General features: G+C 40.9%; 1 protein-coding gene across 3 annotated transcripts in view; it reads left to right on the forward strand.

Annotated features, from left to right (window-relative positions):
* The first annotated feature begins 360 nt into the window (after positions 1–360).
* SALL2 (spalt like transcription factor 2) overlaps positions 361–27,531 on the forward strand; it is a 37,163-nt gene continuing 9,992 nt past the window's right edge. Inside the window, exons 1-2 of one of the 3 annotated variants that reach the window (XM_073631501.1) lie at positions 361–737; positions 903–1,082. In XM_073631501.1, the coding sequence (XP_073487602.1) occupies positions 1,010–1,082 (73 nt within the window). In that variant the 5' untranslated portion in view covers positions 361–737; positions 903–1,009. Of the gene's footprint in view, positions 1,083–27,531 lie in introns of all 3 variants that reach the window. The other 2 variants (XM_073631491.1, XM_073631510.1) reach the window with 2 other exon arrangements.

Below are 27,531 nucleotides of genomic sequence, written 5' to 3' on the forward strand. Positions count from 1 at the left end.
GGCTCTAATCATGTGCTTCAAAAAAAAGCCTGCTATGCATGAATCTATCCATTGCATATAGGGGGTGGAGTGGAGAGAGAGGGCGGTGCCTGGGCACCCCTAATGAACAAGCGGCCACTGAAACTGAGACAGAATAAAACCTGCCCCTGACCACTTCATTACTGTGCTTCTGTTTTTGGAGAAACTTCCTCATCTTCGCGAAAATCTGTCTTATCTCCAGTGGTAATTCTGCACTTGGCTGCACACGACTGCAGACAAAGGGGTTGCAATAAACAAAAAGTTGGATAGACATTGTGAACCAAAAGGTAGCTTGATTTGTCTCGTTTTGTCACAACTTTACTTGATAAGAAAGTTAGAAATGTTACATTCTGCCAAGATTGCTGCTATGTAGGACATTAAAAACTCTATCACCATTTACGCCCACAACATGAAATAATATTAGGGGCAAAGAGATGCCTCACAAAGCTACATTCTTCAAACTATCTTCTTATCCTGAAAAGAAGGTGACACCGGGGGAGGGCTAGGCTCTCACTTCACAGGGCAATCAGTCAATTTCATGGAATTCTTGCCTTATTTGTCACAATAAGTGGGAGTTGGGAAATGTAGGAGTGTCTGATTAGTAGCTGACCAACTGTGATGTGCCTGAGAGTTTGGGACAAGAGCTTCAGATAAAGGAAAGGGAGATTAAATATGCCTCAGGGGGAGTGAGGAAGACAAAGAAAGTTCCTGGTACTCTCGTAAGTGGTAGGGAAACACAGCAAAGACAGATAGATAGATAGATAGATAGATAGATAGATAGATAGATAGATAGATAGATAGATAGATAGATAGATAGATAGATAGATAGATAGATCATGAACAATGGAGGTTCTGATAAGTGTGACTTAAATGTCATCCGGCAGTGAGCGATAAGGTGGACAAAAGACAAAGAATCCAAGCCACTGTGAAGGAGCAGTCAGATATCAGGTTCTACACTTGTTCTGGGGAAGCAGTGTTTCCAGTGCTTGAAATGTCACGCAGGAAGCAAAGGAAACCTCAACAGCTTATCTCCGACTGTGACAACTCAACCTCTTCAGAGAATGGTAAGGACAGTCCCTGGAGTTGGGGCAAGGCAATGAGAGAGAGAGAGAAATGTGTGTGTCTATGCTATGTGCTTAGGAGTCTGTATACTTTAATGCCACTGTAATCTGTAGCTCCCCTGTTGGGGGTAGATGTTAGCAAACAGGATATACAAGAAAAATAAGAATTCCTTCAACTAAATGTACTTTATATTGTGAAGAATGTATCTTAAAAAAAAAAAAAACACCTTGCATTGTATCTGTGTGTAAGGCTGGATTCACACCTATGCATTTTTAGTGCTTTTTGCATTTTGCAGATTTGCACTACAGTCCATTTAACATGGTTTCCAATGGAACACGTTCTGTAGTGCAAATCTGCAAAATGCAAAAAGCACTAAAATGCATAGGTGGGAATCCAGCCTAAAGCCTGGTACATTATGTGTGGTATACGTACTGAATGTATTACAAATCAGATTCTAGATGAGCTTAATGACAATTAAATGCATGTCACTGAAGTGAATGTATTTTATATTTGTATAGGTTTAGGATGCGTATATCATAATTGTTTCAGGCATTTGTGTATTAGCCATTGTCACGTGCTATGATATACAGGCCAACTTACTAAAGGAACCGGGAATGTTCACTCAATAAATTGTGTGAACATTCACTTCAATTATTCAATCATGTGAAAAGCATGTTTCTGCATTTCACTTGTAATTTGCATCTGTGTAACTGAACTTTACACTGGGATTTTCTGTTGCTTTTCAAAGTCCGTACTTGCTGTTTGTCTGTACCTAAGTTTTACATTTCAATAAAATCAGATTGAACGCAATCATATGAAAAGCAAATTCCTGTTTATTTATTTCATCTGCACATGGTTGGGTGTTCAAAGTGAACAGGATTTCGCTTTTTTCAATTGGATAATTGAAGTAAATATTTATACAGTTTATACAGTTTATAGTGCAAACTTTCCTAACTCCTTTAGTTCAGCCTTGTAGCTTTATTGTATTGACTTCAGAAACTAGACAGATAAGTATAAACTATAATACACCAGTGTATCACTTGTCAGCAACTATATACCATTCAACAATTCACTTTGCAATGTTGCTGCGCTGTTTTTTTATAATGCTCCATGTTTGGGGGATCATGCTTCTACAGTCTTACAGGGCAGGAGGCCACATATTTGTTTAGATTGATAATGGGGTTTATGGAAATGATATAGATTAGTCATTTTATGGTTTCTATCTATCTATCTATCTATCTATCTATCTATCTATCTATCTATCTATCTATCTATCTATCTATCTATCTATCTATCTATCTATCTATCTATCTATCTATTATTGGTATCTGTGTATACCTACCAAGCATCGCACACAGCCATGCTTCATTGTTTTATTGCAATTGCATTTGCAATAGTTGTATTTATTGCACAAAAATGGAAATGTTTTAGTGACTGTGAGAATTGCAATTTACATGACTTTTCTTAGAGAATCGTTTTTAACAAGTCAAAAGTGTCCATTTAATATTTATGGGAAAGTTGCTCCCAATAGCTTTCTGTGCTTTGAACAGTTTGTGATGCCAGCTCATAAACAGTTAACATTCCCAGTTCTTATCCAGCTCAGTAATACACACACATACACATGAATACTGGTGTTTGTTGTCCATGATAGATCATTCCAGCAGGTGTGTATATTTAACTTGTTGTGTGGCCATTCACATGTTTATTTTTTTTCTGCCATTTGCCCCAAGATCGTCAAGCCATGCACGCTGACCCGATTTTTTTTTTTTTTTATATTTTAAGTTTACTTTTATTTGTTTCAAAAGAAAGAAAAAAAAACAAAAAACAACAACAAAAAAGGGGGAAAAACCATTTTCCATAATGGCACAATCAACTATAGTAATAATAACAAGACAATAGTCTCTAAATCAAAAAGTTATAACTAATATCATTTTGTTAATCATCCTAATTTTTTCGCTCCGGTCATGTACTTAGGAAAACCTGACCCCATTTTTAAAGGATGCGTTTTTATCATATGATTTTAGCAACAGAAAGATTTCAGAACATATTTGCTTTTACTGTTTATTATTATTTTTTTCATAAAGCACTTAATTCCTGTAATTTGGCCAGCTCCTAATTTTGCAAAGTCGGTTTTACGCTCTAGGATGACATTTTCCTGAAATTTCTCCTTCCCCTTCTGTACATATTTACATTTCTCTAAAACAATAACTTTTCAGCATTTGCTATAAATATATGTAAATCAAATAATGGGTGAATTGTTGCCTCTGTTGTTACCCAACACTAGAATTGCGGTCTGCTTCAAGCTGTACAACTCAATACTGTATGTAAAACTGTTGACTTTTATCTTCAGATGTATGTCAGGATTGACCACTGTGGGGTCCGTTTACTAAAACTTGAGAGTGCAAAATCAGGTGCAGCTGTACATGGTAGCCAATCAGCTTCTAACTTAAGCTTGTTCAATTAAGCTTTGACAAAAAAAAAAAAAACCTGGAAACAGATTGGTTTCTATGCAGGGCTGCACCAGATTTTGCACTCTCCAGTTTTAGTAAATCAACCCCTATATTCCTAAAGAAACACAAACCTAAAATTAGTTTTGTTAATAACATACACAACTATTTTTATTGAAGTACAGAATATTTGACATTAATGTAACTTTTCAGTGCCACTTATTTGTATGGGTGCATGATTGGCGTCATGTGATATAGAAGACACCAAATGGTGGTCTTCTGCTATGGAATTACTGGATAGGAAGTCAGCTGTTTAATAGAAAATTTAGCTGCTCATCCATACCACCTAAATTTTACATTTCCTGTGTTCTGACAATCTCAGGAAACTTTGACAAAAGTATCTATGAATGCCTTAAAACTAACTTAATTATTCCACCATGCAGGTTTTATTACCTGTTGCTTAAAGCGATTGTAAAAGGTAAATTAAAAAAACAAAAAACAAAACATGTGTATACTTACTTGTTCTGTGCAATGGAATTGCACAGAGTAGCCGCATACCTCCTCTTCTCGGATCCCCTGCTTGTGCTCATGGCCCCTCCTCACCGTCCAGGGCTCAGGAGCGAGCATGCACAAGTGCCCCCATGGAAAGCAGCTTCGAATGGCGGCACTCGTGTGTGCTCATTCCCACGCCCCGCTGCTGTGCCAATTGACACAGACATCGTTACTCGGCCCCGCCCCCCGCTCCCTCATCACTGGCTTTCATTGACAGCACTGAGAGCCAATGTTGCCCCAGCAAAGCCAGACTAACCCGGAAGTGAGGTGAGAGAAGAGCTGCAGACGTGCACAGTGCTGGATAAAATGAGGGCTCAGGTAAGTAAAAGGGGGGGATGCTGATGCCTAAACATTTTTTACCTAATGCAAGGAATCCATTAAGGGTAAAAATGTTTAGGCTTTAGAACGACTGTAACAGTACACTCTTTCTCTACACACTGTTGGTCTGCAGGAACACTTACGTCAACTCCTCCTTTAGTTTTCCAAGTTTTCCAAGTATGTTATGAATTAGTATGCACCAAGGGAAGTCAGCGAGAGACGTGAATGCAGAATACCTGCATGCAATGCATATCAGATCTGCATGCATATTTTATGGCAGTTACCCAGAAATGATTGAAGTCATTGAATTAGTATGACAGCCAGGTAAATAGCATTTGACAATGGTAATCTACTCATATCTTGCAGCACAGGTTTCCTGGTTGCCTGAATGGCTTAAATACTTTCAGGGTCACTGACCCAAAAGAAACATGCAGCAAGCGACATCATAGTGAAGTCAGAGCCTCTTAAAAAACATACTTTTTCAAGGTCAGAACAGGCAGCTTACAAATCCATACAGGTTTCCTTTAACTGCTTCAGCCCCAGAAGCCCCTTCCTGACCACAAATAGAGCTTTCTTTTGGTGGTATTTGATCACCTCTGCGTTTTTTATTTTTTTCGCTATAAACAAAAAAAGAGCATCAATTTTGAAAAATAAACAGTATTTTTTACTTTTTGCTATAATAAATATCCCCAATTTAAAAAAAAAACAAATTTCTTCATCAGTTTAGGCCAATATATATTCTTCTACATATTTTTGGTAAAAAAAATCACAATAAGCATATATTGATTGGTTTGCTCAAAAGTTATAGCGTCTGCAAATTATGGGAAAGATTTATGGCATTTTTATTATTATTATTATTATTTTTACTAGTAATGGCAGTGATCTGCGATTTTTAGCGGTACTGCAAAATTGCGACGGACAGATCAGAGACTTTTGACACTTTTTTGGGACCATTGGCATTTATACAGCGATCAGTGCTATAAAAATGCACTGATTACTGTGTAAATGTCACTGGCAGGGAAGGGGTTAACACTAGGGGGCGATCAAGGAGTTAATTGTGTGTTCCCTCACTGTGTTCTAACTGTATGGGGATAGGATTGACTAGGAGAGCAGCCTTAGTAGGAACAAACGATATGGCTCCTCTCCTCTGACAGCACAGGGATTTGTGTGTTTACACACACAAATCCCCGTGCTGGCACTCGTGCACGCGATAGCGCGTGGCTGGCAGCGATCATGCCCACTGGCCATGTGCATTGGGTCCCCCGCCATGCAGCCGGCACGCGCACGCCCTCTGGTGGCCGAAAAAGGGTAGGACTTACCCATACGGGATTTCGCCCAGGAGAGACATTCTGCCGCAGTATATCTGCATGACACGGTCGGCAAGTGGTTAACATGTTATTGATATACAATGAAAAAAGTTGCATTGAGGTTATCTCATATACATAAAAGCATTTTTTGTTTTTAAATAGCAAACAATACAGTTTGAACCACAAATTTATTACCAAGATGTAAAGTGTTTATACACATATAAAATTAATTGGGCTTAGGCAGACAACATTTGATGGGTGCTTCAACAATAATGCCCTGTACACACAATCGGACATTCCGACAACAAAATCCTGGATTTATTTCCAACGGATGTTGGCTCAAACTTGTCTTGCATACACACGGTCGCACAAACGTCGGAAATTCTGAACATCAAGAACGCAGTGACGTACAACAGGTACAACAAGCTGAGAAAAATGAAGTTCAATAGCCAGTGCGGCTTTTCTGCTTGATTCCGAGCATGCGTGGAATTTTGTACGTCGGAATTGTGTACACACGCTCGGAATTTACGAGAACGGATTTTGTTGTCAGAAAATTTGAGAACCAGCTCTCAAATTTTTTGGAGCCTACACACGGTCAGAATTTCAAACAACAAGCTCACATCGAACATTTGTTGTTGGAAATTCCGAGCGTGTGTACGCGGCATTTGGGCGTGCATTACAAAGGAAGAGTGACGTTTTTTATATTTTGCAAAAAAAAAATTGTGTTAGAGTTTCTTAGGGCTAAACTTTGTGGGTGATTTTTATTTCATAGTCCTAAACAATCTAATCCCTTGCTGGCAATAACCATATTTATAGCACGTCATAATGAATGTGCTCCAAATAAAGTAAGGGCCAACAAGTGAAAATCTCTCACTAACATGAGATTAAAAATATCGTTTAACTGTAAGGACTTTTAATATTTAATATATAAAAATACATATATATTATTAGGATGAACTTTTTAGCATGTGTCTTGTTAGAAACATAAATAAACAATAATAATATAAAAAAATAATCAATATCGTAAAGACAGAAAAATGCATGACATTTATTTTCACTATAAAAATATTCTTGGATTTGTTCTCTTCTAAGTAGTATGGTTATGTTATTTTGCTTTTAATTACACACCACTGATCTCAGATTTCTCTCTCTTTATGAACAGCAAAAGCAACAGTCACACCTGTATATTACACACTAAAATAACAGCAATGTACATAGGAAACCACGCATTACTGAGAAATAACAAGATATAAAAGATAGTTGACATTATGTAGGGGGGCACTTTACTTTCATGAACTACACCTTTGTTAGTGCTTTGCACAATCATGTATTTAAAATAGATCTGTATCCGAGTTTATAACATATATATTTAACTCAAATATCAAAAAATATTGTATCACACTTAATAACTGATTTAGTGTTACCTTGCAAACAGGCTTAAAAATGTGGCAAGGAGGATACCTTAAAGTGACATTAAACTCTGGTTTTAAAAAAAACTATTCACGTGTATATTCTTAAAAGCATCTACTATTTCTCAGTCTCCTTCAAAATTCCAAATTCTTTTTTTTTATCTGCTTTGATCCAACATCCTGTTAGAGGGTGGCTATGTTCATTCTCCATAGTCTGACTGTATGTAGGCCATCCTATCTTACCCTCTCCTGAGATAGTACTAGGGACTATGGACTATGGGATTTGAAGTGTGCATAGAAAAGTGCACATGACCACAACTAATGTGCACTGCTTGTTCCTAACACATGGAAAGAGAGAGACGTTCAGGAGCTCATGGAAGACATCACAAGGAGGCAGAAAACAGTAAGAAACCACTTCATGAAAAGTAGATTACAGGGTCATTAGGTAATGGATGTGCATTGATGTTGTTGAAGAATAAGGATATCATTCAGTGTCAGTTTAATTTCACATTGCACATTCATACATCTTTTAAAACAATGGCATATGTTAGACTGTATACACAAAATGGCCAATAAAATGTATAATATGCCCAATATTGAAAGTATACGTTTATACTGAATTACAGGCAATGAGGCTGATTTACTAAAAGCTTGAGGATCTTAAATGGAAAAAAATGTTTGAATATTCACTTCAAATATTCAATAATGTGAAAAGCATCTGCACATATTTAAGTCAAGTCAATCAGGAATTTGCTTTGCACATGACTGGTTAATTAATTACAGAAAATAGTCACACATTTTTTTAATTGAAGACTCTCAACTTCTTTAGTAAATCGGCCTCTATTATGCCATTTGTGTTCTCTCAAAATTCAACCCTTTGAAATACAGTTGGGTTAGTTTACTAAAACTAGAGAGTGCAAAATCTGGTGCATTCATGCATTGTAGCCAATCAGCTTCTAATTTCAATTTGTTCAATTAAGCTTTGACAATAAAACCTGGAAGCTGACTGGTCTCTATGCAGAGCTGCACCAGATTTTGCACTCTCTTGTTTTAGTAAATCAACCCCAGTGTATAGTTTCTTCATTCTCGGATTACCATGAAAGCCACATGCAATTACTAGAATTTGTTTTTCGCATCACAACTGCTGGTGGAGACAAGTGAGACGTGCTACTTTGAACTTGCCAACAGGCTTTTTTATAGTGCAAAATGTATATGTTTGTCTAGCTTCCAAAATATACCACTTTATTAAATAACACAAAATTAAATATTAGATAACACAAAGTATAGCGTTATAAAATAGAAAACACTAGCAACAACGTTTTTAAAAGAATAAAACAAAATAAAGCAAAAATCTCAGTGTTGGGTAAAAGAAAGAACACAAGAGGAATTACAAGTGGTATATATCAGTACTTCAGAACAAATAACATCATGTTCATTTCACCTCCTAACTTTACCTTGCATTCATTTTTAGGGTCTGCTGTATTAGGCTTAGAAAAGGGAATCTCACATAAACCCTAATTTCAATAAGATTTGTTTTTCTATGAGTTCACCAGATCAATTAATTCATCCAAAGACTTCAATGTCACTCTGCCTGCTCAGCTTCTGTTAGCACCACTGGCAGTGGACAGCATGCTGTCAGGTCAGACATTGAGGGAGGCACGTGCTGTCTACGAACAACGCAATGCTAGTGGGAGTAAGCAGAGCATTGGCAGGCCCTGCACAAGATTTTGGACCCATGAGGTGTTGTGAAGGCTTGACCCCAGATAAGAATAGGATTTTCATTGTTAAAAAAGAATGATAAATAATAGATATGCTTTTGCGCTGTCTATTTTTAAATTGTCTTGATAGCTATGGATTCCCTATATCTCATCCAATCTAGTAAACACTACCTATACATTGGCTAATGATGTCTTATTACTGCTTTTGGAACAGGATGATCATTGTCTAATATTAACAATACATACTCGTTTCTTAATTAATAAAAAATGAATTCTGCCAGCACATGTACTAGCACTGCTGGGCCCATAAGTGTTAAATATACAAGTATACAAAGAAAGAGTTGGGGATTCCATTCTTAATCTCGTCTTGCATGCTACTGTGGAATATGTTGGCACCACACAAATACATAATATTAATGCAAGGCCACACACAGTGTGGGTGAGATAAAGTCCCTTTGGCTTGTACAGTCAGCAGCAAGGCTTGGATGGGAATTCAGGGGGTTGGCTCCATTCTCAGCTCATTGGGTTGGGACACTTTCTTTGCATTGTCACTGTGATGAGAAGGGGGCTTTTGTGACTCACAACCTTAGTTCAGCCAGCTGCAAAATCTTTTTCCCAGGATCTGAATAGGAAAAACTGAGGGTAAAGGAGGGGGGAAAGAGCAGAGAGGGAGAGGAGGGGGGCTAAGTAAGAAAGTATCAAGAGATCTTCAACTCACAGGCAATAAGACTCCCTTAGTTTATGAGCATCCCGTGAAAGGAGTAGGCCTCCTCACCTGTATGTGGTTGTATGGAAGAGTTTGTAGAGTTCTGCCCTTTCTCAGATATACATCAGGTCACGCATGAACACTGACATCTCTGTTTAACGATATTCATGTGTATTATTTTCAGGTTTTGTGTTTTTTTTGTTTTTTTTTCACTTTATGGGGTTGATTTACTAAAGACAAATAGGCTCTTCACTTTGCAAGAGAATTTTCTCTTAGTTTAGTGAATGTGGAGAAAGTTCACTTTCTAAACAATACTCAATCAGGGAAAGTCAGGGGAGCTTTACCTTATTTTTATTTTTTTTTAATCAAAACTTTTTTTATTGACATGGATAATTGGTAACTGTACAGTATAGTAAAAAGGTATAAATAGCATCAGAAACGTATGTGTATATAACCAAATGCAGAGTATGCAGTCACCTGGCACCAAGCTCATATAATCTTATTACTGGTAAAACTTAAAATGAACCAAAAGAAAAAAAAGAAAAAAAGAGAAAAAGCACCTTCCTTCGAGCTTGTTTGTAGGCAAGTGCACCAAATGATGTTTCACCTGCATGTCATATATATTGTAGGAGAAGCCCCAAGCTCGGGAGGAAACTCAAGAAACACTAAAGGGGTCTAGAACCGGAGCAATCTATCCATCACTAACTGTGGAGGAGCAAGGTTAGGGCTATCCAACCAGTTCTGCCATATAAGGTTGAATCTTTTTAACCGCATTACGATGTCGATATGCCAACTGTTCCCTGAGGAGAAGAGAGTTAACATAGGTAATCCATTGGGCCCTTGTAAGCACAGCAGATGCCAGCCAGAAGCATGCTATAAGTTTCCTAGCCAGGTATAGTACAGGCATACCCCACTTTTAAGTACACAATGGGGTTTGTTTACTAAAGCTGGAAAGTGCGAAATCAGGCTCACTTCTGCATAGAAATCAATGAGATTCTAACCCCAGCTTGTTCAATTAAGTTTTGGTAATAAAACCTGGAAGCTCATTGGTTTCTATGCAGAAGTGAGCCTGATTTCGCACTTTCCAGCTTTAGTAAATAAATCCCATTGTGGACTTAAAAGTGGGGTATGCCTGTAGTCTGGTTACCATAATATAAATACCATTTGCATACATTTCAGCGTCAATCGCGCCTAGGAGGCACACTAATGGGGTAGATGGTATGGGCATTTGGGCCAAAATAGGGATAGTCTGTGTGACCTCTGTCCAATATCTGGTAAGCTTTGGACAGCGCCAGATCATATGTATGAAGTCTCCCCTATGGATGGTACACTTTGGGCATAAGGGAGAGTCTCTTCTTCCTCAATCATACAACTGAACTGGTGTGCAGTAGGACCTATGTGATATGAATAATTGTGATGGTTTATGAGCTGCCGACACCTACACCACCGGGATTGATTCTAAAGCCAAATCCCATTGGTCTCCATCTATATCTCCCACATCAGTAGACCAATGAGTTCTACATTTGAGAAGAGCAGGGTTCTGAATTGAGGAAATTAGTGTTGAGTAAGTTTGTGATATTACAACCCTATGGTTGGTTGCCTGTAAAACCTCCTGAAGAAGTAAAGATTTAGCGACAGATAAACTAACAGTCTGTGCCTGGGTTTGTAGTGCGTGCCTGAGTTGGAGGTATTGATAAAATTGTTTTAGTGTTAAGGAGAATTCCCCGCACAGATAATCAAATGACTTGAGTACACTACTGTCATATAGTTGTTTAAAAAAGAGCTTAACCTTATTGACCAAGCTAAAGAAAAATTCCCTTGCAAAGTGAAAATTTCCTTGCAAAATGAACAGTCTATTTCCCTGTAGTAAATTAACCCCTATGTCTTTCTAGTCAAGTATACATGAAACATTGCATGTAAATATTTCTATGTACCTTCCATGTACCTTTTCCAGCCAGAGATAGCTGATATACTGCCGAGTTCAGCATACAGATCTGAATAGCAGGAACACAAGTTTTACAGACACAGCTGAATGGGTCAGCTGAATGAACCATAGCAGTGATACAACCCCCTCCTGCTTTGTAGTAAAGACTGTTCTGTTCTTCAGTCTGCAGGAGCAGTCAACAAGTGCAAAGCTAGCACTAGGTTTTCTCATTAGGAAGCCCAGAATGCACTGCAGACATTAAAGCATAATGGTATTAAAATGTTAATTTTAAAGTAAAACAGTAATAAAAAAATATCAATAATTTTAAGAATAATCAGTTTATAAACTGAATAACTTTCACAAAAAAATAAAAATTACCAAGAATCATTAAAGCTTGAGCACTGAGTAGCTAGTCCTCTATTGCAGCAGTGTTCAATAATCATATCACATGTAGAACTCTAGCAAACGGAAATCTCACTCTGCAATATTAGTCCTTCCATGCATCTGGCATGCATGGAAGGGATCCAAATACACTATGTAGTCACTGCTAATTGGCCCAGCATCAGCAATGCTGAAGTAGGTCTAGCCCATTTCTGGCTCACATTATAATCAGTTAGGTCAGTGATGACCTCACTTCAGGCTAGGAATGTATTCATATTAGATAAAATGCATAGCCAAACATGTTGTTAATGTATTTCATGCAATCAACACTATTTGATCTATGACTAGTGCTGCTGATTGCAGAAAACATGTCAGATACACATTTTATAGCCTGGAGTACCATGGGACTGAATGGTTTGTATGGAAAGAAAGGGAGGACTTCAGCTCAGTCCAGATCATGTAAAAAGACACGCAGGACAGAGAAAGTCTGGTTTAATCTAGATTCCACAGTTGGGAAGCTGGATTTCGAACCATCAAAGTGTTGCACAAGTGAGGTTCCCTTACCCTGTCACTGATGCACACAAACCCCTACAGATATCTTACATAATGTTTGTCACACACATGACAGGGGTTTTTGTCAGAACATTAACTCCGCGTCACATGTAATAGGGCCTGTCTCATGCTTGCACTGGCACAACAGGAGCTGAACAAGTCAGTCTGTTTTATTCAACAGTCATAAAGAGAAGATTTTGCACTGCATACAAAGGCAGAAATGAGAGGGACTTCTGAGATGGTTTTTTAATCTACTCAAATTTAGAGACAACAGAGACCACTGAAAACATGAGTAAAAAATTGGAACTAAAGTGAATGACTTGTCCATTGCAACCAGTGCTATGATGAGCTGCTACTGAGCAGTCTGCACTCCCACTAAGCAATTACAACAGAAGTTCTAAATGATATGAACCGTAAAATTTCACAATGTTCTGTTGCTAATGGAACCTGCTGGTTTATCCTACATCCTCACATGCAAACAGTTTGCTGTCTTTTCTCTTGAGATCTTCTATAGGAGCCATTTTCTTATAGTTTCAGTGTTTACCATTGCCTACACTGACCACATTTCACATGCTTTTGGAATCTTTGTTTTTGGTGTGATACAGCATATATTCAAGATATAATTGACCTTGGTATAGTATAGTATCAGAAGTGGTTTGATTCTACAAGCATGGAATATTAGCCAAAAAAGATGGGACACTTTGGGGGTTATTTACGAAAGGAAAATCCACTTTGCACTACTTGGAAGTGCAGTCACTGTAAATCCAAGGGGGACATGCAAGGAAAAGAAAAAACAGCATTTTAGCTTGCACATGATTGGATGATAGAAATCAGCACAGCTTCCCCCCATTTCAGATCTACCCCTCAGATTTACAGCGACTGCACTTCCAAGTGCACTTTCAGTGCACTTGTAGTGCAAAGTGGATTTGCCTTTCGTAAATAACCCCCTTTATTAATAAGAACTATTATATACAGATATAAAAATGTGTCTCATATAGATGAAGCAGCATGAACCCCAGGCAGGGGCCTTGCTAGGGGGTGGCTTTTGGGGCCATAGCCCTGAATCTGGGGCCCATAGCCCCGAGTCTCTTTGAGACGGCCGTGGTTGTGGCCTCTCTGCAGATGGGCTGCGAGTGCGGCGGGCAGGACCAGAGCGCGGGCAGGCAGCACGGGAGAGCCAAGCGGGCGAGAGAGCAGAGAGATTACATCATCTCTCACCACCCACCCCGCTCTCAATGTGCAGCCACGGGCAGCAGAGAGATGACATCATCTCTCACTGCCTGCCCTCTCTCTGGTGAGCCTGATGTAAGGAGTGGCTCTCTGGGGACTCTGAGGTAAGGAGGGGCTCTCTGGGAACCCTGATGTAAGGAAGGGGCTCTCTAGGGACCCTGATGTAAAAGGGAGGCTCTCTGGGGACCCTGATGTAAGGGGGAGGCTCTCTGGGGACTCTGATGTAAGGGGGAGGCTCTCTGGGGACCCTGATGAAATGATAATATATGTAATATACAGTATATATATATATATATATATACATACACACACACATATATTATATACATGTGTATGCCCGCCCAAGCGTATGACTTTCTTTACTTAGTTGCTGTGGGCTCTAGCCCGGATCTTTTGTAGTCCTAGCAACACCCCTGACCCCAGGTATTCTTTTATATATTCTGGAAGCATCAGTAAAGAGCGAAGGACTTGGGAACTTCTGGGCTTCTTGGGCTTCTGCTTAGAAACCAATGAGCTTCTAACCTCGGCTTGTTCATTTAAGCTTTGGTAATAAAACCTGGAAGCTCATTGGTTTCTATGCAGAAGTGAGCCTGATTTTGCACTTTCCAGCTTTAGTAAATAAACCCCATTGTGTGGGGTATGCCTGTACTAAAATACAGATAATGAGAAAATGTTGATTATACTGCAAAATACACTTGACGCATTTCAGTTGTCTAACTCTGTGGATATAGTATATGGAATTTCCTAAGCAGCTGCCATAAGAGATGTGTGCAGGCATTCAGGAACCACTGATACTGTATCTAAGAAAAAAAACTATGTTTGCAATATATCTGTTTTTAGCACACACAATGGGGGTTATTTACTAAAGGCAAATCCACTTTGCACTACAAGTGCACTTGGAAGTGCAGTCGCTGTAGATCCAAGGGGGACATGCAAGGGAAATAAAAAAACAGCATTTTAGCCTGCACATGATTGGATAATAAAATCAGCAGTGCTTCCCCTCATTTCAGATCTACCCCTCAGATTTACAGTGACTGCACTTCCAAGTGCACTTTCAGTGCAATTTCAAGTGCACTTTGCACTTGTAGTTTGCACTTGTAGTGCAAAGTGGATTTGCCTTTCGTAAATAACCCCCAATGACAGATAATGTGAGACTTTAAAGGGAAGCTCTGCCCCTTGGGATGCCTTTTGATTGCCTGTCAGTCTCCCCTATAGAGTCATAGGCAGGCAGAAGTGCCATGGAGACATCCCTGGAGGTGACTCTTGTCACTATAGGGTTCCTACATGTTAAAATCTTCAGTCCCATCATGAAGAAAAGGGTAGCAGCATAAGCGCTAGAGAACTCTCTGTTGGCAAACTTTCAGTTAATGTCAAACACTGGAACTGGGACTTTTCTCATGTAGTCAGGTGCTTGGCTAAGAAAAGAGAGTGAGAGAAACTCTGTTTGCAGCTGCTCTCTGCAGCTGCTGCCCTGCGGTGCTGAACTGGTTAACAGCTATATCAGAGGAGGGAGCTGCTGACCAGGAAGAGTTTAATAGGCTGAGTCAGGCAGAACTGCACTGTGGGAACTGTAGTCCAGAAGAGAGGAACCCAACTGTAATCAAGGACTTTTTCAACTGCATTTCCCAGAGGGAGATTGCAAGGAGGAGGGGAAAGAGCTGCATTTTCTCAGGCTGTACAGGACACTTCTTCCACTTGCTGTGAGGGAGATTGGAGAGTGAACATCGCCGTCCAGTGTACACCATCACTGCTGCATATTGGCAGCCTGAGTGGGATCCAGAATGTTGAGTTTGGGAGTCATTTCGCAGTCATGTTAAAGGTATCCGCACTTGTTTTCCCATTAAGTGCATGCTCTAACTAGGTGTATCAGAGGGTCTCAGGTTATTCTTGGAGTCAAGGCGCAGAACAGAGGACCCAAATTACCAAGCAGGTCCTTCGGGGGTAGCACTACACTCTTATTAAGATAATGAGTGAGCCTTATTTGTGGCACTAAAATACCAACACAACTGGACATTGCGTTAGTGAAGTGAGATACTCTGTATCGCGGGGGCATGTTAAATGTGTTGAGGACTCTGTCACAGTAAATTCTAGGAATAAGACACAGTCATTTTAGCAGCGGGAGGGGTGGGGAGCAGATCGGCACAGACTAGCTGACAGACAGAGAGGGATGGGGGAGAGAGGAGAGTCAGCTGGATGATGGTGGCATGTACACTGACCACAGTATCAGGGGCTCAGCAGCCATGATAAACGTGGTCAGTTTACAGAGGGGTGAGCAGCACCAGGCAGGATAAACCAGGTATTTTAGCTTATATAAAGGGGCAAATTACACAGCACAAGCACTGTGCTGTTATTCATGCTTTAAAGGAACAGGATCAATTTTTTTTTTTTTAGGGTTACAACCACTTTAACCATATCAGTCTGCTGAATCACAGATACCACTACAGACCAATAAAGAACCTGTAACAAAAGACACACATGTTGTTCTCAGAAAGTAGAGTTTGTAGGCACCTACAAGTCACCAGTAGAATTCGTTGCTGTTGTTTGATCTCTTTAGTATGTCCTAGAACAGCCTTTTTCCGTCAGAATATTAGTCAGTACCAGTTTGTCAAGGTGGAAGAATCAAACACCTCTAATGTTGGGTGTCCTATGTGTGCGAATGCTGCTGCAATATGTAAAAGGATCAGTTTCATTTTTACATTTAAGAATGGGGTGTCTTCAGATTGTGCATAATTTTAAAGGATGCCTTGACTAAAAAAGGGTTGAAAAACACTGTCCTAGAATTTAAAAAATAATGAGATCTAAAATGTCAACATTATTTATTACTAATGAGAATGCTGCACCTAGTCTAGGTAATGCACGTGTAGAGTTACAGAAAATACAGTGAGCACCAAGCTACATGAACCAAATGGGTTACTCCATGCAGTCTACAGAAAATAATACAGACGAGCTGTTACAAACCCTAAAAGAAGAGGTGCAGAAAATATCATTCTTATGCCAGTTATAAAATTGCATGGCCTACAAATGCCTTTTAACCTAGAATACAGGGATTTTGACCATTGCATCTTTCACTTTCAATTGCCAATGTCCTCATTAGGGATGAGCCGAACACCCCCCTGTTCGGTTCGCACCAGAACATGCGAACAGGAAAAAAGTTCGTTCGAACACGCGAACACCGTTAAAGTCTATGGGACACGAACATGAATAATCAAAAGTGCTAATTTTAAAGGCTAATATGCAAGTTATTGTCATAAAAAGTGTTTGGGGACCTGGGTCCTGCCCCAGGGGACATGGATCAATGTAAAAAAAAGTTTTAAAAATGGCTGTTTTTTCAGGAGCAGTGATTTTAATAATGCTTAAAGTCAAACAATAAAAGTGTAATATCCCTTTAAATTTCGTACCTGGGGGGTGTCTATAGTATGCCTGTAAAGGGGCGCATGTTTCCTGTGTTTAGAACAGTCTGACAGCAAAATGACATTTTGAAGGAAAAAACTCATTTAAAACTACCCGCGGCTATTGCATTGCCGACAATACACATAGAAGTTCATTTATAAAAACAGCATGGGAATTCCCCAAAGGGGAACCCCGAACCAAAATTAAAAAAAAAAAATGACGTGGGAGTCCCCCTAAATTCCATACCAGGCCCTTCAGGTCTGGTATGGATATTAAGGGGAACCCCGGCCAAAATTGAAAAAAAAAAATGACGTGGGGTTCCCCCTAAATTCCATACCAGACCCTTCAGGTCTGGTATGGATTTTAAGGGGAACCCCGCGCCAAAAAAAAAAAAAAAAACGGCGTGGGGTCCCCCCAAAAATCCATACCAGACCCTTATCTGAGCACGCAACCTGGCAGGCCGCAGGAAAAGAGGGGGGACGAGAGTGCGCCCCCCCCCCGAACCATACCAGGCCACATGCCCTCAACATTGGGAGGGTGCTTTGGGGTAGCCCCCCAAAACACCTTGTCCCCATGTTGATGAGGACAAGGGCCTCATCCCCACAACCCTGGCCGGTGGTTGTGGGGGTCTGCGGGCGGGGGGCTTATCGGAATCTGGAAGCCCCGTTTAACAAGGGGACCCCCAGATCCCAGCCCCCCCCTGTGTGAAATGGTAAGGGGGTACTTACCCCTACCATTTCACTAAAAAACTGTCAAAAATGTTAAAAATGACAAGAGACAGTTTTTGACAATTCCTTTATTTAAATGCTTCTTCTTTCTTCCTTCATCTTCTGGTTCTTCTGGTTCTTCTGGCTCTTCTGGTTCTTCCTCCGGCGTTCTCGTCCAGCATCTCCTCCGCGGCGTCTTCTATCTTCTTCTCCTCGGGCCACTCCGCACCCATGGCATGGGGGGAGGCTCCCGCTCTTCTCTTGTTCTTTTCTTCTCTTCTTCTCTTCTTCATTTTCTTCTCCGGGCCGCTCCGCACCCATGCTGGCATGGAGGGAGGCTCCCGCTGTGTGACGGCGCTCCTCGTCTGACAGTTCTTAAATAACGGGGGCGGGGCCACCCGGTGACCCCGCCCCCCTCTGACGCACGGTGACTTGACGGGACTTCCCTGTGACGTCACGGGGAATGCCACAGGGAAGTCCCGTCATGTCCCGTGCGTCAGAGGGGGGCGGGGTCACCGGGTGGCCCCGCGCCCGTTATTTAAGAACTGTCAGACGAAGAGCGCCGTCACACAGCGGGAGCCTCCCTCCATGCCAGCATGGGTGCGGAGCGGCCCGGAGAAGAAAATGAAGAAGAGAAGAAAAGAAGAAGAGAAGAGCGGGAGCCTCCCCCCATGCCATGGGTGCGGAGCGGCCCGAGGAGAAGAAGATAGAAGACGCCGCGGAGGAGATGCTGGACGAGAACGCCGGAGGAAGAACCAGAAGAGCCAGAAGAACCAGAAGAACCAGAAGATGAAGGAAGATAGAAGAAAGAAGAAGTATTTAAATAAAGGAATTGTCAAAAACTGTCTCGTGTCATTTTTAACATTTTTGACAGTTTTTTAGTGAAATGGTAGGGGTAAGTACCCCCTTACCATTTCACACAGGGGGGGGGGCCGGGATCTGGGGGTCCCCTTGTTAAAGGGGGCTTCCAGATTCCGATAAGCCCCCCGCCCGCAGACCCCCACAACCACCGGCCAGGGTTGTGGGGATGAGGCCCTTGTCCTCATCAACGTGGGGATGAGGCCCTTGTCCTCATCAACATGGGGACAAGGTGTTTTGGGGGGCTACCCCAAAGCACCCTCCCAATGTTGAGGGCATGTGGCCTGGTATGGTTCAGGAGGGGGGGGCCGCACTCTCGTCCCCCCCTCTTTTTCTGCAGCCTGCCAGGTTGCGTGCTCGGATAAGGGTTTGGTATGGATTTTTGGGGGGACCCCACGCCGTTTTTTTTTTTTTTTGGCGCGGGGTTCCCCTTAAAATCCATACCAGACCTGAAGGGTCTGGTATGGAATTTAGGGGGAACCCCACGTCATTTTTTTTTTTTTTATTTTGGCCGGGGTTCCCCTTAATATCCATATCAGACCTGAAGGACCTGGTATGGAATTTAGGGGGACTCCCACGTCATTTTTTTTTTTAAATTTTGGTTCGGGGTTCCCCTTTGGGGAATTCCCATGCCGTTTTTATCAATGAACTTCTATGTGTATTGTCGGCAATGCAATAGCCACGGGTAGTTTTAAATGAGTTTTTTCCTTCAAAATGTCATTTTGCTGTCAGACTGTTCTAAACACAGGAAACATGCGCCCCTTTACAGGCATACTATAGACACCCCCCAGGTACAAAATTTAAAGGGATATTACACTTTTATTGTTTGACTTTAAGCATTATTAAAATCACTGCTCCTGAAAAAACGGCCGTTTTTAAAACTTTTTTTTGCATTGATCCATGTCCCCTGGGGCAGGACCCATGTCCCCAAACACTTTTTATGACAATAACTTGCATATTAGCCTTTAAAATTAGCACTTTTGATTTCTCCCATAGACTTTTAAAGGGTGTTCCGCGGCATTCGAATTTACCGCGAACACCCCAAATTGTTCGCTGTTCGGCGAACTTGCGAACAGCCAATGTTCGACTCGAAGCTCATCCCTAGTCCTCATTATATAAGGTGACAGAACTGTGACTGAAAAGATTGCAGTGCTAAAGAAGGGACATACAGCTCATCATGGCATGTAGTATCCTTAACCTCCCTGGCGGTATGATTATTTCAGATTTTAGGTGCTGAAAGCGGTACAATTATTTTGCATGGAAATTTGGCGTTTTATATTGTAGGCCTGTAATTCTTAACAATAACACACTTAAATCTGTCCAAACAAGAGTCTAGTAGATATCCCGGGTATGATGAAGTTTGAAACACAAAATCATAAATTATAATATAATAAATAAATATAAATAATTATTAAAAAAAATAATAATAAAAAATAAATTTCCCCATGATTCACTATCGCTCAATTCTGCAAGTGTTCAAATTTATTATCGCTGTTTTCTAGCTGGTCTAAAGCCACTTTTGACATAAAGGAACACTTTTTGGTTGCTATGGACAATCTCCAGTTTCCAGGCAGAAAGAACAGTATATATAATATAAAACTGCATGCAGGGCATTGAACAAAGCACTGGGGACAAAAGGGATGTGAAATGATTTCATACAGTACTGTAATCTGAAAGATGACAAAGCCCGCAGACAGAGCGGGGGGACATCGCAGGATCCTGGGGACAAGGTAAGTAACACTGCACCAGGATCCTGAGATGTAATCCCAAGTGTGGCTCGGGGTTACCGCTAATGGTGCTGAAATTTAACCCCGAGCCACACTCAGGAATTCGGTCAGGGAGGTTAAGAAAGGTAATGTGTTGACCAATGTTGGCCAATGTCCAAAGATATAGAACAAATGTATTTACTACATCAATTTATTTAGCCCTGACACTTTTACACAAGGTTTTATACATTGTACATTTACACCACTGCCACGAGCTTACAATCTAAGGTCCCTACCACACATACAGTGGGGGAAATAAGTATTTGATCCCCTGCAGATTTTGTAAGTTTGGCCACTTACAAAAAAATGAAGGGTCTAAAATTTTTATCATAAGTGTATTTTAAATGATAGAGACAGAATATCAATCAAAAATCCAGAAAAAAACACATGATACAAATGCTATGAATTAGGTTGCAGTTCAGTGAGTGAAATATGTATTTGATCCCCAAGCAAAACATGACTTAGTACTTGGTGGAAAAACTCTTGTTGGCAAGCACCGAGGTAAGACGTTTCTTGTAGTTGGTGATCAGGATTGCACACATCTCAGGAGGGATTTTGGTCCATGCTTTTTTACAGATCTTCTCTAAATCCTTAAGGTTTCTTGGCTGTCGCTTGGCAACGCAAAGTTTCAGCTCCCTCCATAAATTTTCAATAGGATTAAGGTCTGGAGACTGGCTAGGCCACTCCATGACCTTAATGTGCTTCTTCTTGAGCCACTCCTTTGTTGGCTTGGCAGTAAGTTTTGGGTCATTGTCATGCTGGAAGACCTATTCATGACCCATCTTCAGTGTTCTAGCTGAGGAAAGAAGGTTATCATCCAATATTTTATAATACATGGCCCCATCCATTAACCCCTCAATATGGCAAAGTTGGTGTGTACCTTTAGCAGAAAAACAGCCCCAAAGCATAATGTTTCCACCTCCGTACTTGACTGTAGGGATGGCGTTCTTAGGCTCATAGTCAGCATTTTTCTTCCTCCAAACATGTGCGAGTCGAGTTAATGCCAAAGACCTCAATTTTGGTCTCATCTGACCACAATACTTTCTTCCAATCCTTCTCTGAATCATTTAGATGTTCATTGACATGACTGTACATGTGCCGTCTTAAGGAGGGGGACTCGCCGTGTTTGGAAGAAGAAAAATGCTGACTATGACCCTAAGAACACCGTCCCTACAGTCAAGCACAGAGGTGGAAACTTTATTTTTTGGGGCTGTTTCTCTGATAAAGGTACAGACCAACATTGCCGCATTGAGGAGCCAATGGACAGGACATGCATTGTAAAATATTGGATGAGAATCTTCTTCCCTCAGTCAGAACACTGAAGTTGGGTCATGGATGGGTCTTCCAGCATGACAATGACCCAAAACTTACCGCCAAGGCAACAAAGGAGTGGCTCAAGAAGAAGCACATCAAGGTCATGCAGTGGCCTAGTCAGTCTCAAGACCTTAATCCTATAGAAAATTTATGGAGGGAGCAGGAACTTCAAGTTGCCAAGCGACAGACAAGAAACCTATAAGGATTTATAGAAAATCTGTAAAGAAGAGTGGACAAAAATCCCTCCTGAGATGTGTGCAAACCTGGTAATCAACGATATGAAACGTCTTACCTCTGTGCTTGCCAACAAGGGTTTCTCCACCAAGTACTAAGTTATGTTTTGCTTGGGGATCAAATACTTATTTTACTCACTGAACTGCAACTTAACTTATAGCATTTGTTTTATGTGTTTTTTCTGGCTTTTTGGTTGATATTCTGTCTCTATCATTTAAAATACACCTATGATAAAAATCATAAACCCTTCATTTCTTTGTAAATGGGCAAACTTACAAAATCTGTAGGGGATCAAATACTTATTTCCCCCACTGTACATACAATGAGGGCCAATGTAGGCAGGAGCCAATTGACCTAGTCTGTATTTGGAGTGTGGTAGAAAACCTATGGAAGCACAGGGAGAACATGAACTCAGTACAGATAGTGTCCTTCCTCTGACTGGAACAGAGAATCCCTGTGCTGCACATCAAAAGTGCAAACCATTAGGCCTCGTACACATGGTACGAAAATCAGAAGGGAAAATTCGTAGGATGAGCTGTCTGCAGATTTTCGGATCGTTACTTCGGTGCATTCGACAGACGATTTGACTCGTCAAAAGCTGGATGTGCAGGCTATAAAATTTTTGTCTGATGTGAACTCGACGTCTGATTTTCGGATGTACAGAAATCCGTCACACAAAAGTCGAAAGTACAAACATGCATGCTCGGAATCAAGGAACGACTGTGAAGAGTTCGGACTTGTAAATTACTGTTCGTAATCTAGAATTAACATTTGTGATGCGGCAATTGATGAAATGTCAAAATTCTCATCTTCTTTAATGGGATAATAATGAAGCTGCTTTGCATGTAGTTATGCCAAACGTATTTTAAAAGGCATTTGTTTTGTACGATCTGAAAATCGGGAATCAACGCTCACCAAACTTCTACTAACATGAAATTAGCAGAAGGGGCCCAAAGGGTGTCGCTTGAGAAATGAACTTCCTCTTTATAGTCTCATAGTACGTCACTACATTCGTGTTTGTCAAATGACAATTTGTGGATAGTTAGCGTGCTAGACAAAATCCTGCAAACGCCCTTTTGACAAAAATCAGACGCTCGGTCGTCCAACAATCAGACCGTGTGTGCGAGGCTTTAGACTACTGTGCAGCACAAATGGTTTAACTAGTAAAGCCAAGCTGATCAAAGATATTAATTTGATTGTATAAGGTACACATTCCTGCTGACTGCAAATAATTTTTTTTCAAGGTATTTAGAAGTCTTCCCACTAAAACTGGTTGCAATATTATTGCCATGTCCAGGTTTTAGTACTGTACGTAAGTCATGATATTCCAAAAGAAATTGTTATGCCGCGTACACACGAGCGGACTTCACGGCAGACTTTGTCTGGCGGACTTTTCGACGGACTTTACGACGGACTTTACGAATGAATGGACTTGCCTACACACGATCAACCAAAGTCCGACGGATTCGTACGTGATGACGTACGACTGGACTAAAACAAGGAAGTTCATAGCCAGTATCCAATAGCTGCCCTAGCATCGCATTTTGTCCGTCGGACTAGCATACAGACGAGCGGACTTTTCAAACGAACTCGAGTCCATCGGACAGATTTGAAACATGTTTCAAATCTAAGTCCGTCAAACTTTTGAGAAAAAAAAGTCCGCTGGAGCCCACACACGATCGAATTGTCCGACGGACTCAGGTTCGCCGGACCAAGTATGCCGTAAAGTTCGATCGTGTGTACGCGGCATTACAGGCACAACACCTTTCTCCAGCAGAAGAATACATACTTTTACATCCCAGTGAGGAATTTATCTAGTTCACTCATTTCCAGATTACCCTCAATTCAACAGACAGGCTGAATATTTTGTGAATCCTCTGTGTCTCCAGTGGTCAGTTTATACTCACTTAAAAATTGCAGTGTCTTATGTCTGCCTAAGTGTCACACTTCCTCTACAAAGAAGCTTGGGAATGGCTGTGTAACAGTTTCTAGGTTGGAATCCTTGGGTTTTCCACAATGGTGACAGCATACATGGCGAGGCAGAGACTAAAGCTGGCTGCACATTATACAATTTTCTTGTTCAATTTCATTTAGATTTACCTTCAACTATGTAGTGCAAGGGCCTGTCTGACTGCATTCAATTTAAAAGTGTTTAGGTTTGACCTCAAATTATATAGTATTGGTAAATCTAAAGGGAAATTGTACAAGGTCGTTGTATAATGTGTAGCCAGCTTTAGTCAAGTGCAGACAAGAAGTCTGAGCACATGGCATCCAAGCTTAGTCAAAAAAACTAGGCAAATGTTTGGAGCAAACAGGAGACAGTAACCAAAAAAGTGAACAACTAGCTGGTGGTGAGCAGCAAAAGGTGAGTAGCCACCGCCAGCTCATTACTCTAATGCCGCGTACATACGAGCGGACCTTTTGACCGGACTGGTCCGACGGTCTAACCGACGGACTTTCGGCGGACTTCCAACGGATTTTCCGAACAAACGGACTTGCCTACATGCGATTACACCAAAGTCCGACGGATTTGTACGTGATGACGTACGACCGGACTAAAATAAGGAAGTTGATAGCCAGTAGCCAATAGCTGCCCTAGCGTCGGTTTTCGTCCGTCGGACTAGCATACAGACGTGCAGACTTTTTGATAGGAACTGGGTCCGGCGGAGTTCCGACGTAAAGATTTGAAACATGTTCCAAATGTAAAGTCCTTCAGATTTTAAGACCGAAAAAAGTCCGCTGCAGGTCCGATGAAGCCCACACACGGTCGAATTGTCCGCCGGACTCGGTCCGCCGGACCAGTCCGGACGAAAAGTCCGCTCGTGTGTATGCGGCATTAGTACATCATTCAGGTGGTAAAACTGATTTTTCAAAACATTGTTCAACATAAGTGGCATACCACACATGTTGCTTCTCCAGCTATGGCATACAAACCATCTCGGGTACAAATGTTATGCCTGATCAGCTATTGATGTGAAGAATTTTGATATAAACTTTGTCTAGAACAGCATAATTCAACCTAAAATACCTAAGAAAGCTCCCAAAACAATGTTGAAGTTACAGAGAAGGCAAAACTAAACCTGTGTTGTCAAATCGATGCCAATCTTCCATGCAGGAGACAGAGCAAGCTTGCAATGGCAACCAGCAGAAGTTATAGAACCTACATCAGTGCCATGGCCAAAAAAAGTATGATTCAAGACAATGGGAAGCCCTTTAAGACAGCTAGAAAATACCCGTTGCATATGTTGATGTGAGTATGGTTTAACACAAAATAGATCTATATTATAGTAAAGTATTAATACTAGTTTTTCTTTTAAGAAAATAAAAGTTATTAAGCTACTAAACTACAAATTTTACCTCAAGTCACATGGCAATATTCTGTTGCTGCAAGGGCCTGTTAGTTAGGCCCGTGTTTTTATGTGCAAAGTCATATTGGGATTGATTTACTAAAACTGGAGTGTGTAAAATCTGGTGCAGCTCTGCATAGGTCTCCAGATTTTTTTATTGTCAAAGCGCAACCAATTTACGCAAAATGACATACCTGTACGTCAGTACTTTGATGCTAAATACCAGGGGTTATGGCAGCAACTAGCTGCCATAACCCCAGTATTTTCGGGAACACTGTGCGTTTGTTTTTAAGAGAAAAGTAGTCTCTGCAGCGGATTCGCCACGATATCACTTTTATCGGCGGTGGAAGAGGTGTCCACCCCCTTCCCTCCAGTCTTCACAATCGCGTCCTCTCCCGTGAATGCCTGGCTGCTGACTGAGGGGAAGATGGCCCCCGCTCGGCTCTATAGCATGGGAGGTAAGAAGCAACGTCAAACGTCACTTCCGCCCATACTTCTTAAAGTAGAATTTTTTTTTTTGACCCCAGATTTCATATTTAAGAGGTCCTGTCATGCTTTTTTTCTATTACAAAGGATGTTTACATTCCTTGTAATAGGAATAAAAGTGACCCAAAAATTTTTTTTTTAAAAAGACAGTGTCAAAATAAAAAATTTAAAGCAAAAAAAATAAGAAAAAATAAAATAAAATTTTTAAAGCGAACGCATAAGTGAGTAGCTTCCACATATGAAAATGGTGTTCAAACCACACATGTGAGGTATCATCACGATCGTTAGAACGAGAGCAATAATTCTAGCGCTAGACCTCCTCTGTAACTCAAAACTGGCAACCTGTAGAATTTTTAAACACCGCCTATGGAGATTTTTAAGGGTAATAGTTTATCGCCATTCCACGAGCGGGCGCAATTTTGAAACGTGACATGTTGGGTATCAATTTACTCAGCATAACATTATCTTTCACAACATAAAAAAATTGTACTAACTTTACTGTTGTTTTCTTTTTTGATTAAAAAAAGTGTATTTTTTCCAAAAAAGTGCGCTTGTAAGATCGCTGCGCAAATACGGTGTGACAGAAAGTATTGCACTTTTGGTATGTCATTTTTTTTTTGGAGGGGAGCGGGTACCCTGTTTTTAGAGGCACCCAGCTCCCACTTCCTCCCCTGGCATCGCGGTGCTGGAAGGAAGATCACCTCTCATCCCCCCCCCCTTGCAATCTTCTGGGACATGTCACAGGTCCCAAAAGATTGCCAAGCCACAGCTGTATGCCCACAGTTAGGATGCCAGCGCTGTGGAGAGGAGGGGGAGAGGATCGAGGCTTCCTGCACCCGCATCGCTGGACCGTGGGACAGGTGAGAGTCTGACAATTAAAAGTCAGCAGCTACACTTTTTGTAGCTGCTGACTTTTAAATGGGTGGAACGCCGCTTTAAGTGGTTAATTGAACAAGCTGAAGTTAGAAGTTGATTGGCTACCATGCACAGCTGCACCAGATTTTGCTCTCTCCAGTTTTAGTAAATCAACCCTATTGCGTCATATGTTTGTGTGAGGTCTTCAGTAAAGCCATGTTGATAACACAGATTCTGTATCTACCCTAATGGCCCGTACACACGATCTGAATATCGTACGATAGATTGTACGACTTTTTTTGCTTAATAGTCGCAAGTAGAAATTGAATAGGTAACTAAAGTCACGAAAATTCTCGTACGAGAAAAAAAAAATCAGAAGTGATGTCATGTGTTGTAATGTATTTGTATTGTATTTTGGGACGGCAACTATACTGACTAAATGAAAATCGTACGATCTGGTATCGTACGAGGAAAATTTTTGTGCTTGTCCGATCTAATAATATCGGATGAACTGTCGTGATCGGCTCTCGAACGTAGTGTACACATGATCCGAAAATCGTATGATTCTTCCTCGGACGACAGTTTTCAATACGATATTCGGATCGTGTGTACTGGCCATTAGCCTGGCTAACTATAACCATAGTACTCCAAAAACCCTGCAAAATATACATAAAGGGCTTTAAAGAATCTTGCAGTGTCAAAACCCAATCATTGCACAGACAGATACTTTTAAAAGACTGCATATACCCCTCTTGCCCATCTCTTCAAAATGTCCCTGGAAATGTCCCTTTGTCTCCATCCTTGGCCCAGCAAGTTTACGTGTGCATTTTTCTTGTTCTCACTCCCTCTCCTTCTCTAGCTCAGCAATGTGGTTGTCCTTAGGTTATGACTCCCTTTGATCCCTATAGGTATCATGCAAATACTCCTGCCCTGTCATCCCAGAAAATGAA

Source organism: Aquarana catesbeiana, linkage group LG01, assembly GCF_042186555.1.
Source record: "Aquarana catesbeiana isolate 2022-GZ linkage group LG01, ASM4218655v1, whole genome shotgun sequence".
Lineage (NCBI taxonomy): Eukaryota > Metazoa > Chordata > Amphibia > Anura > Ranidae > Aquarana > Aquarana catesbeiana.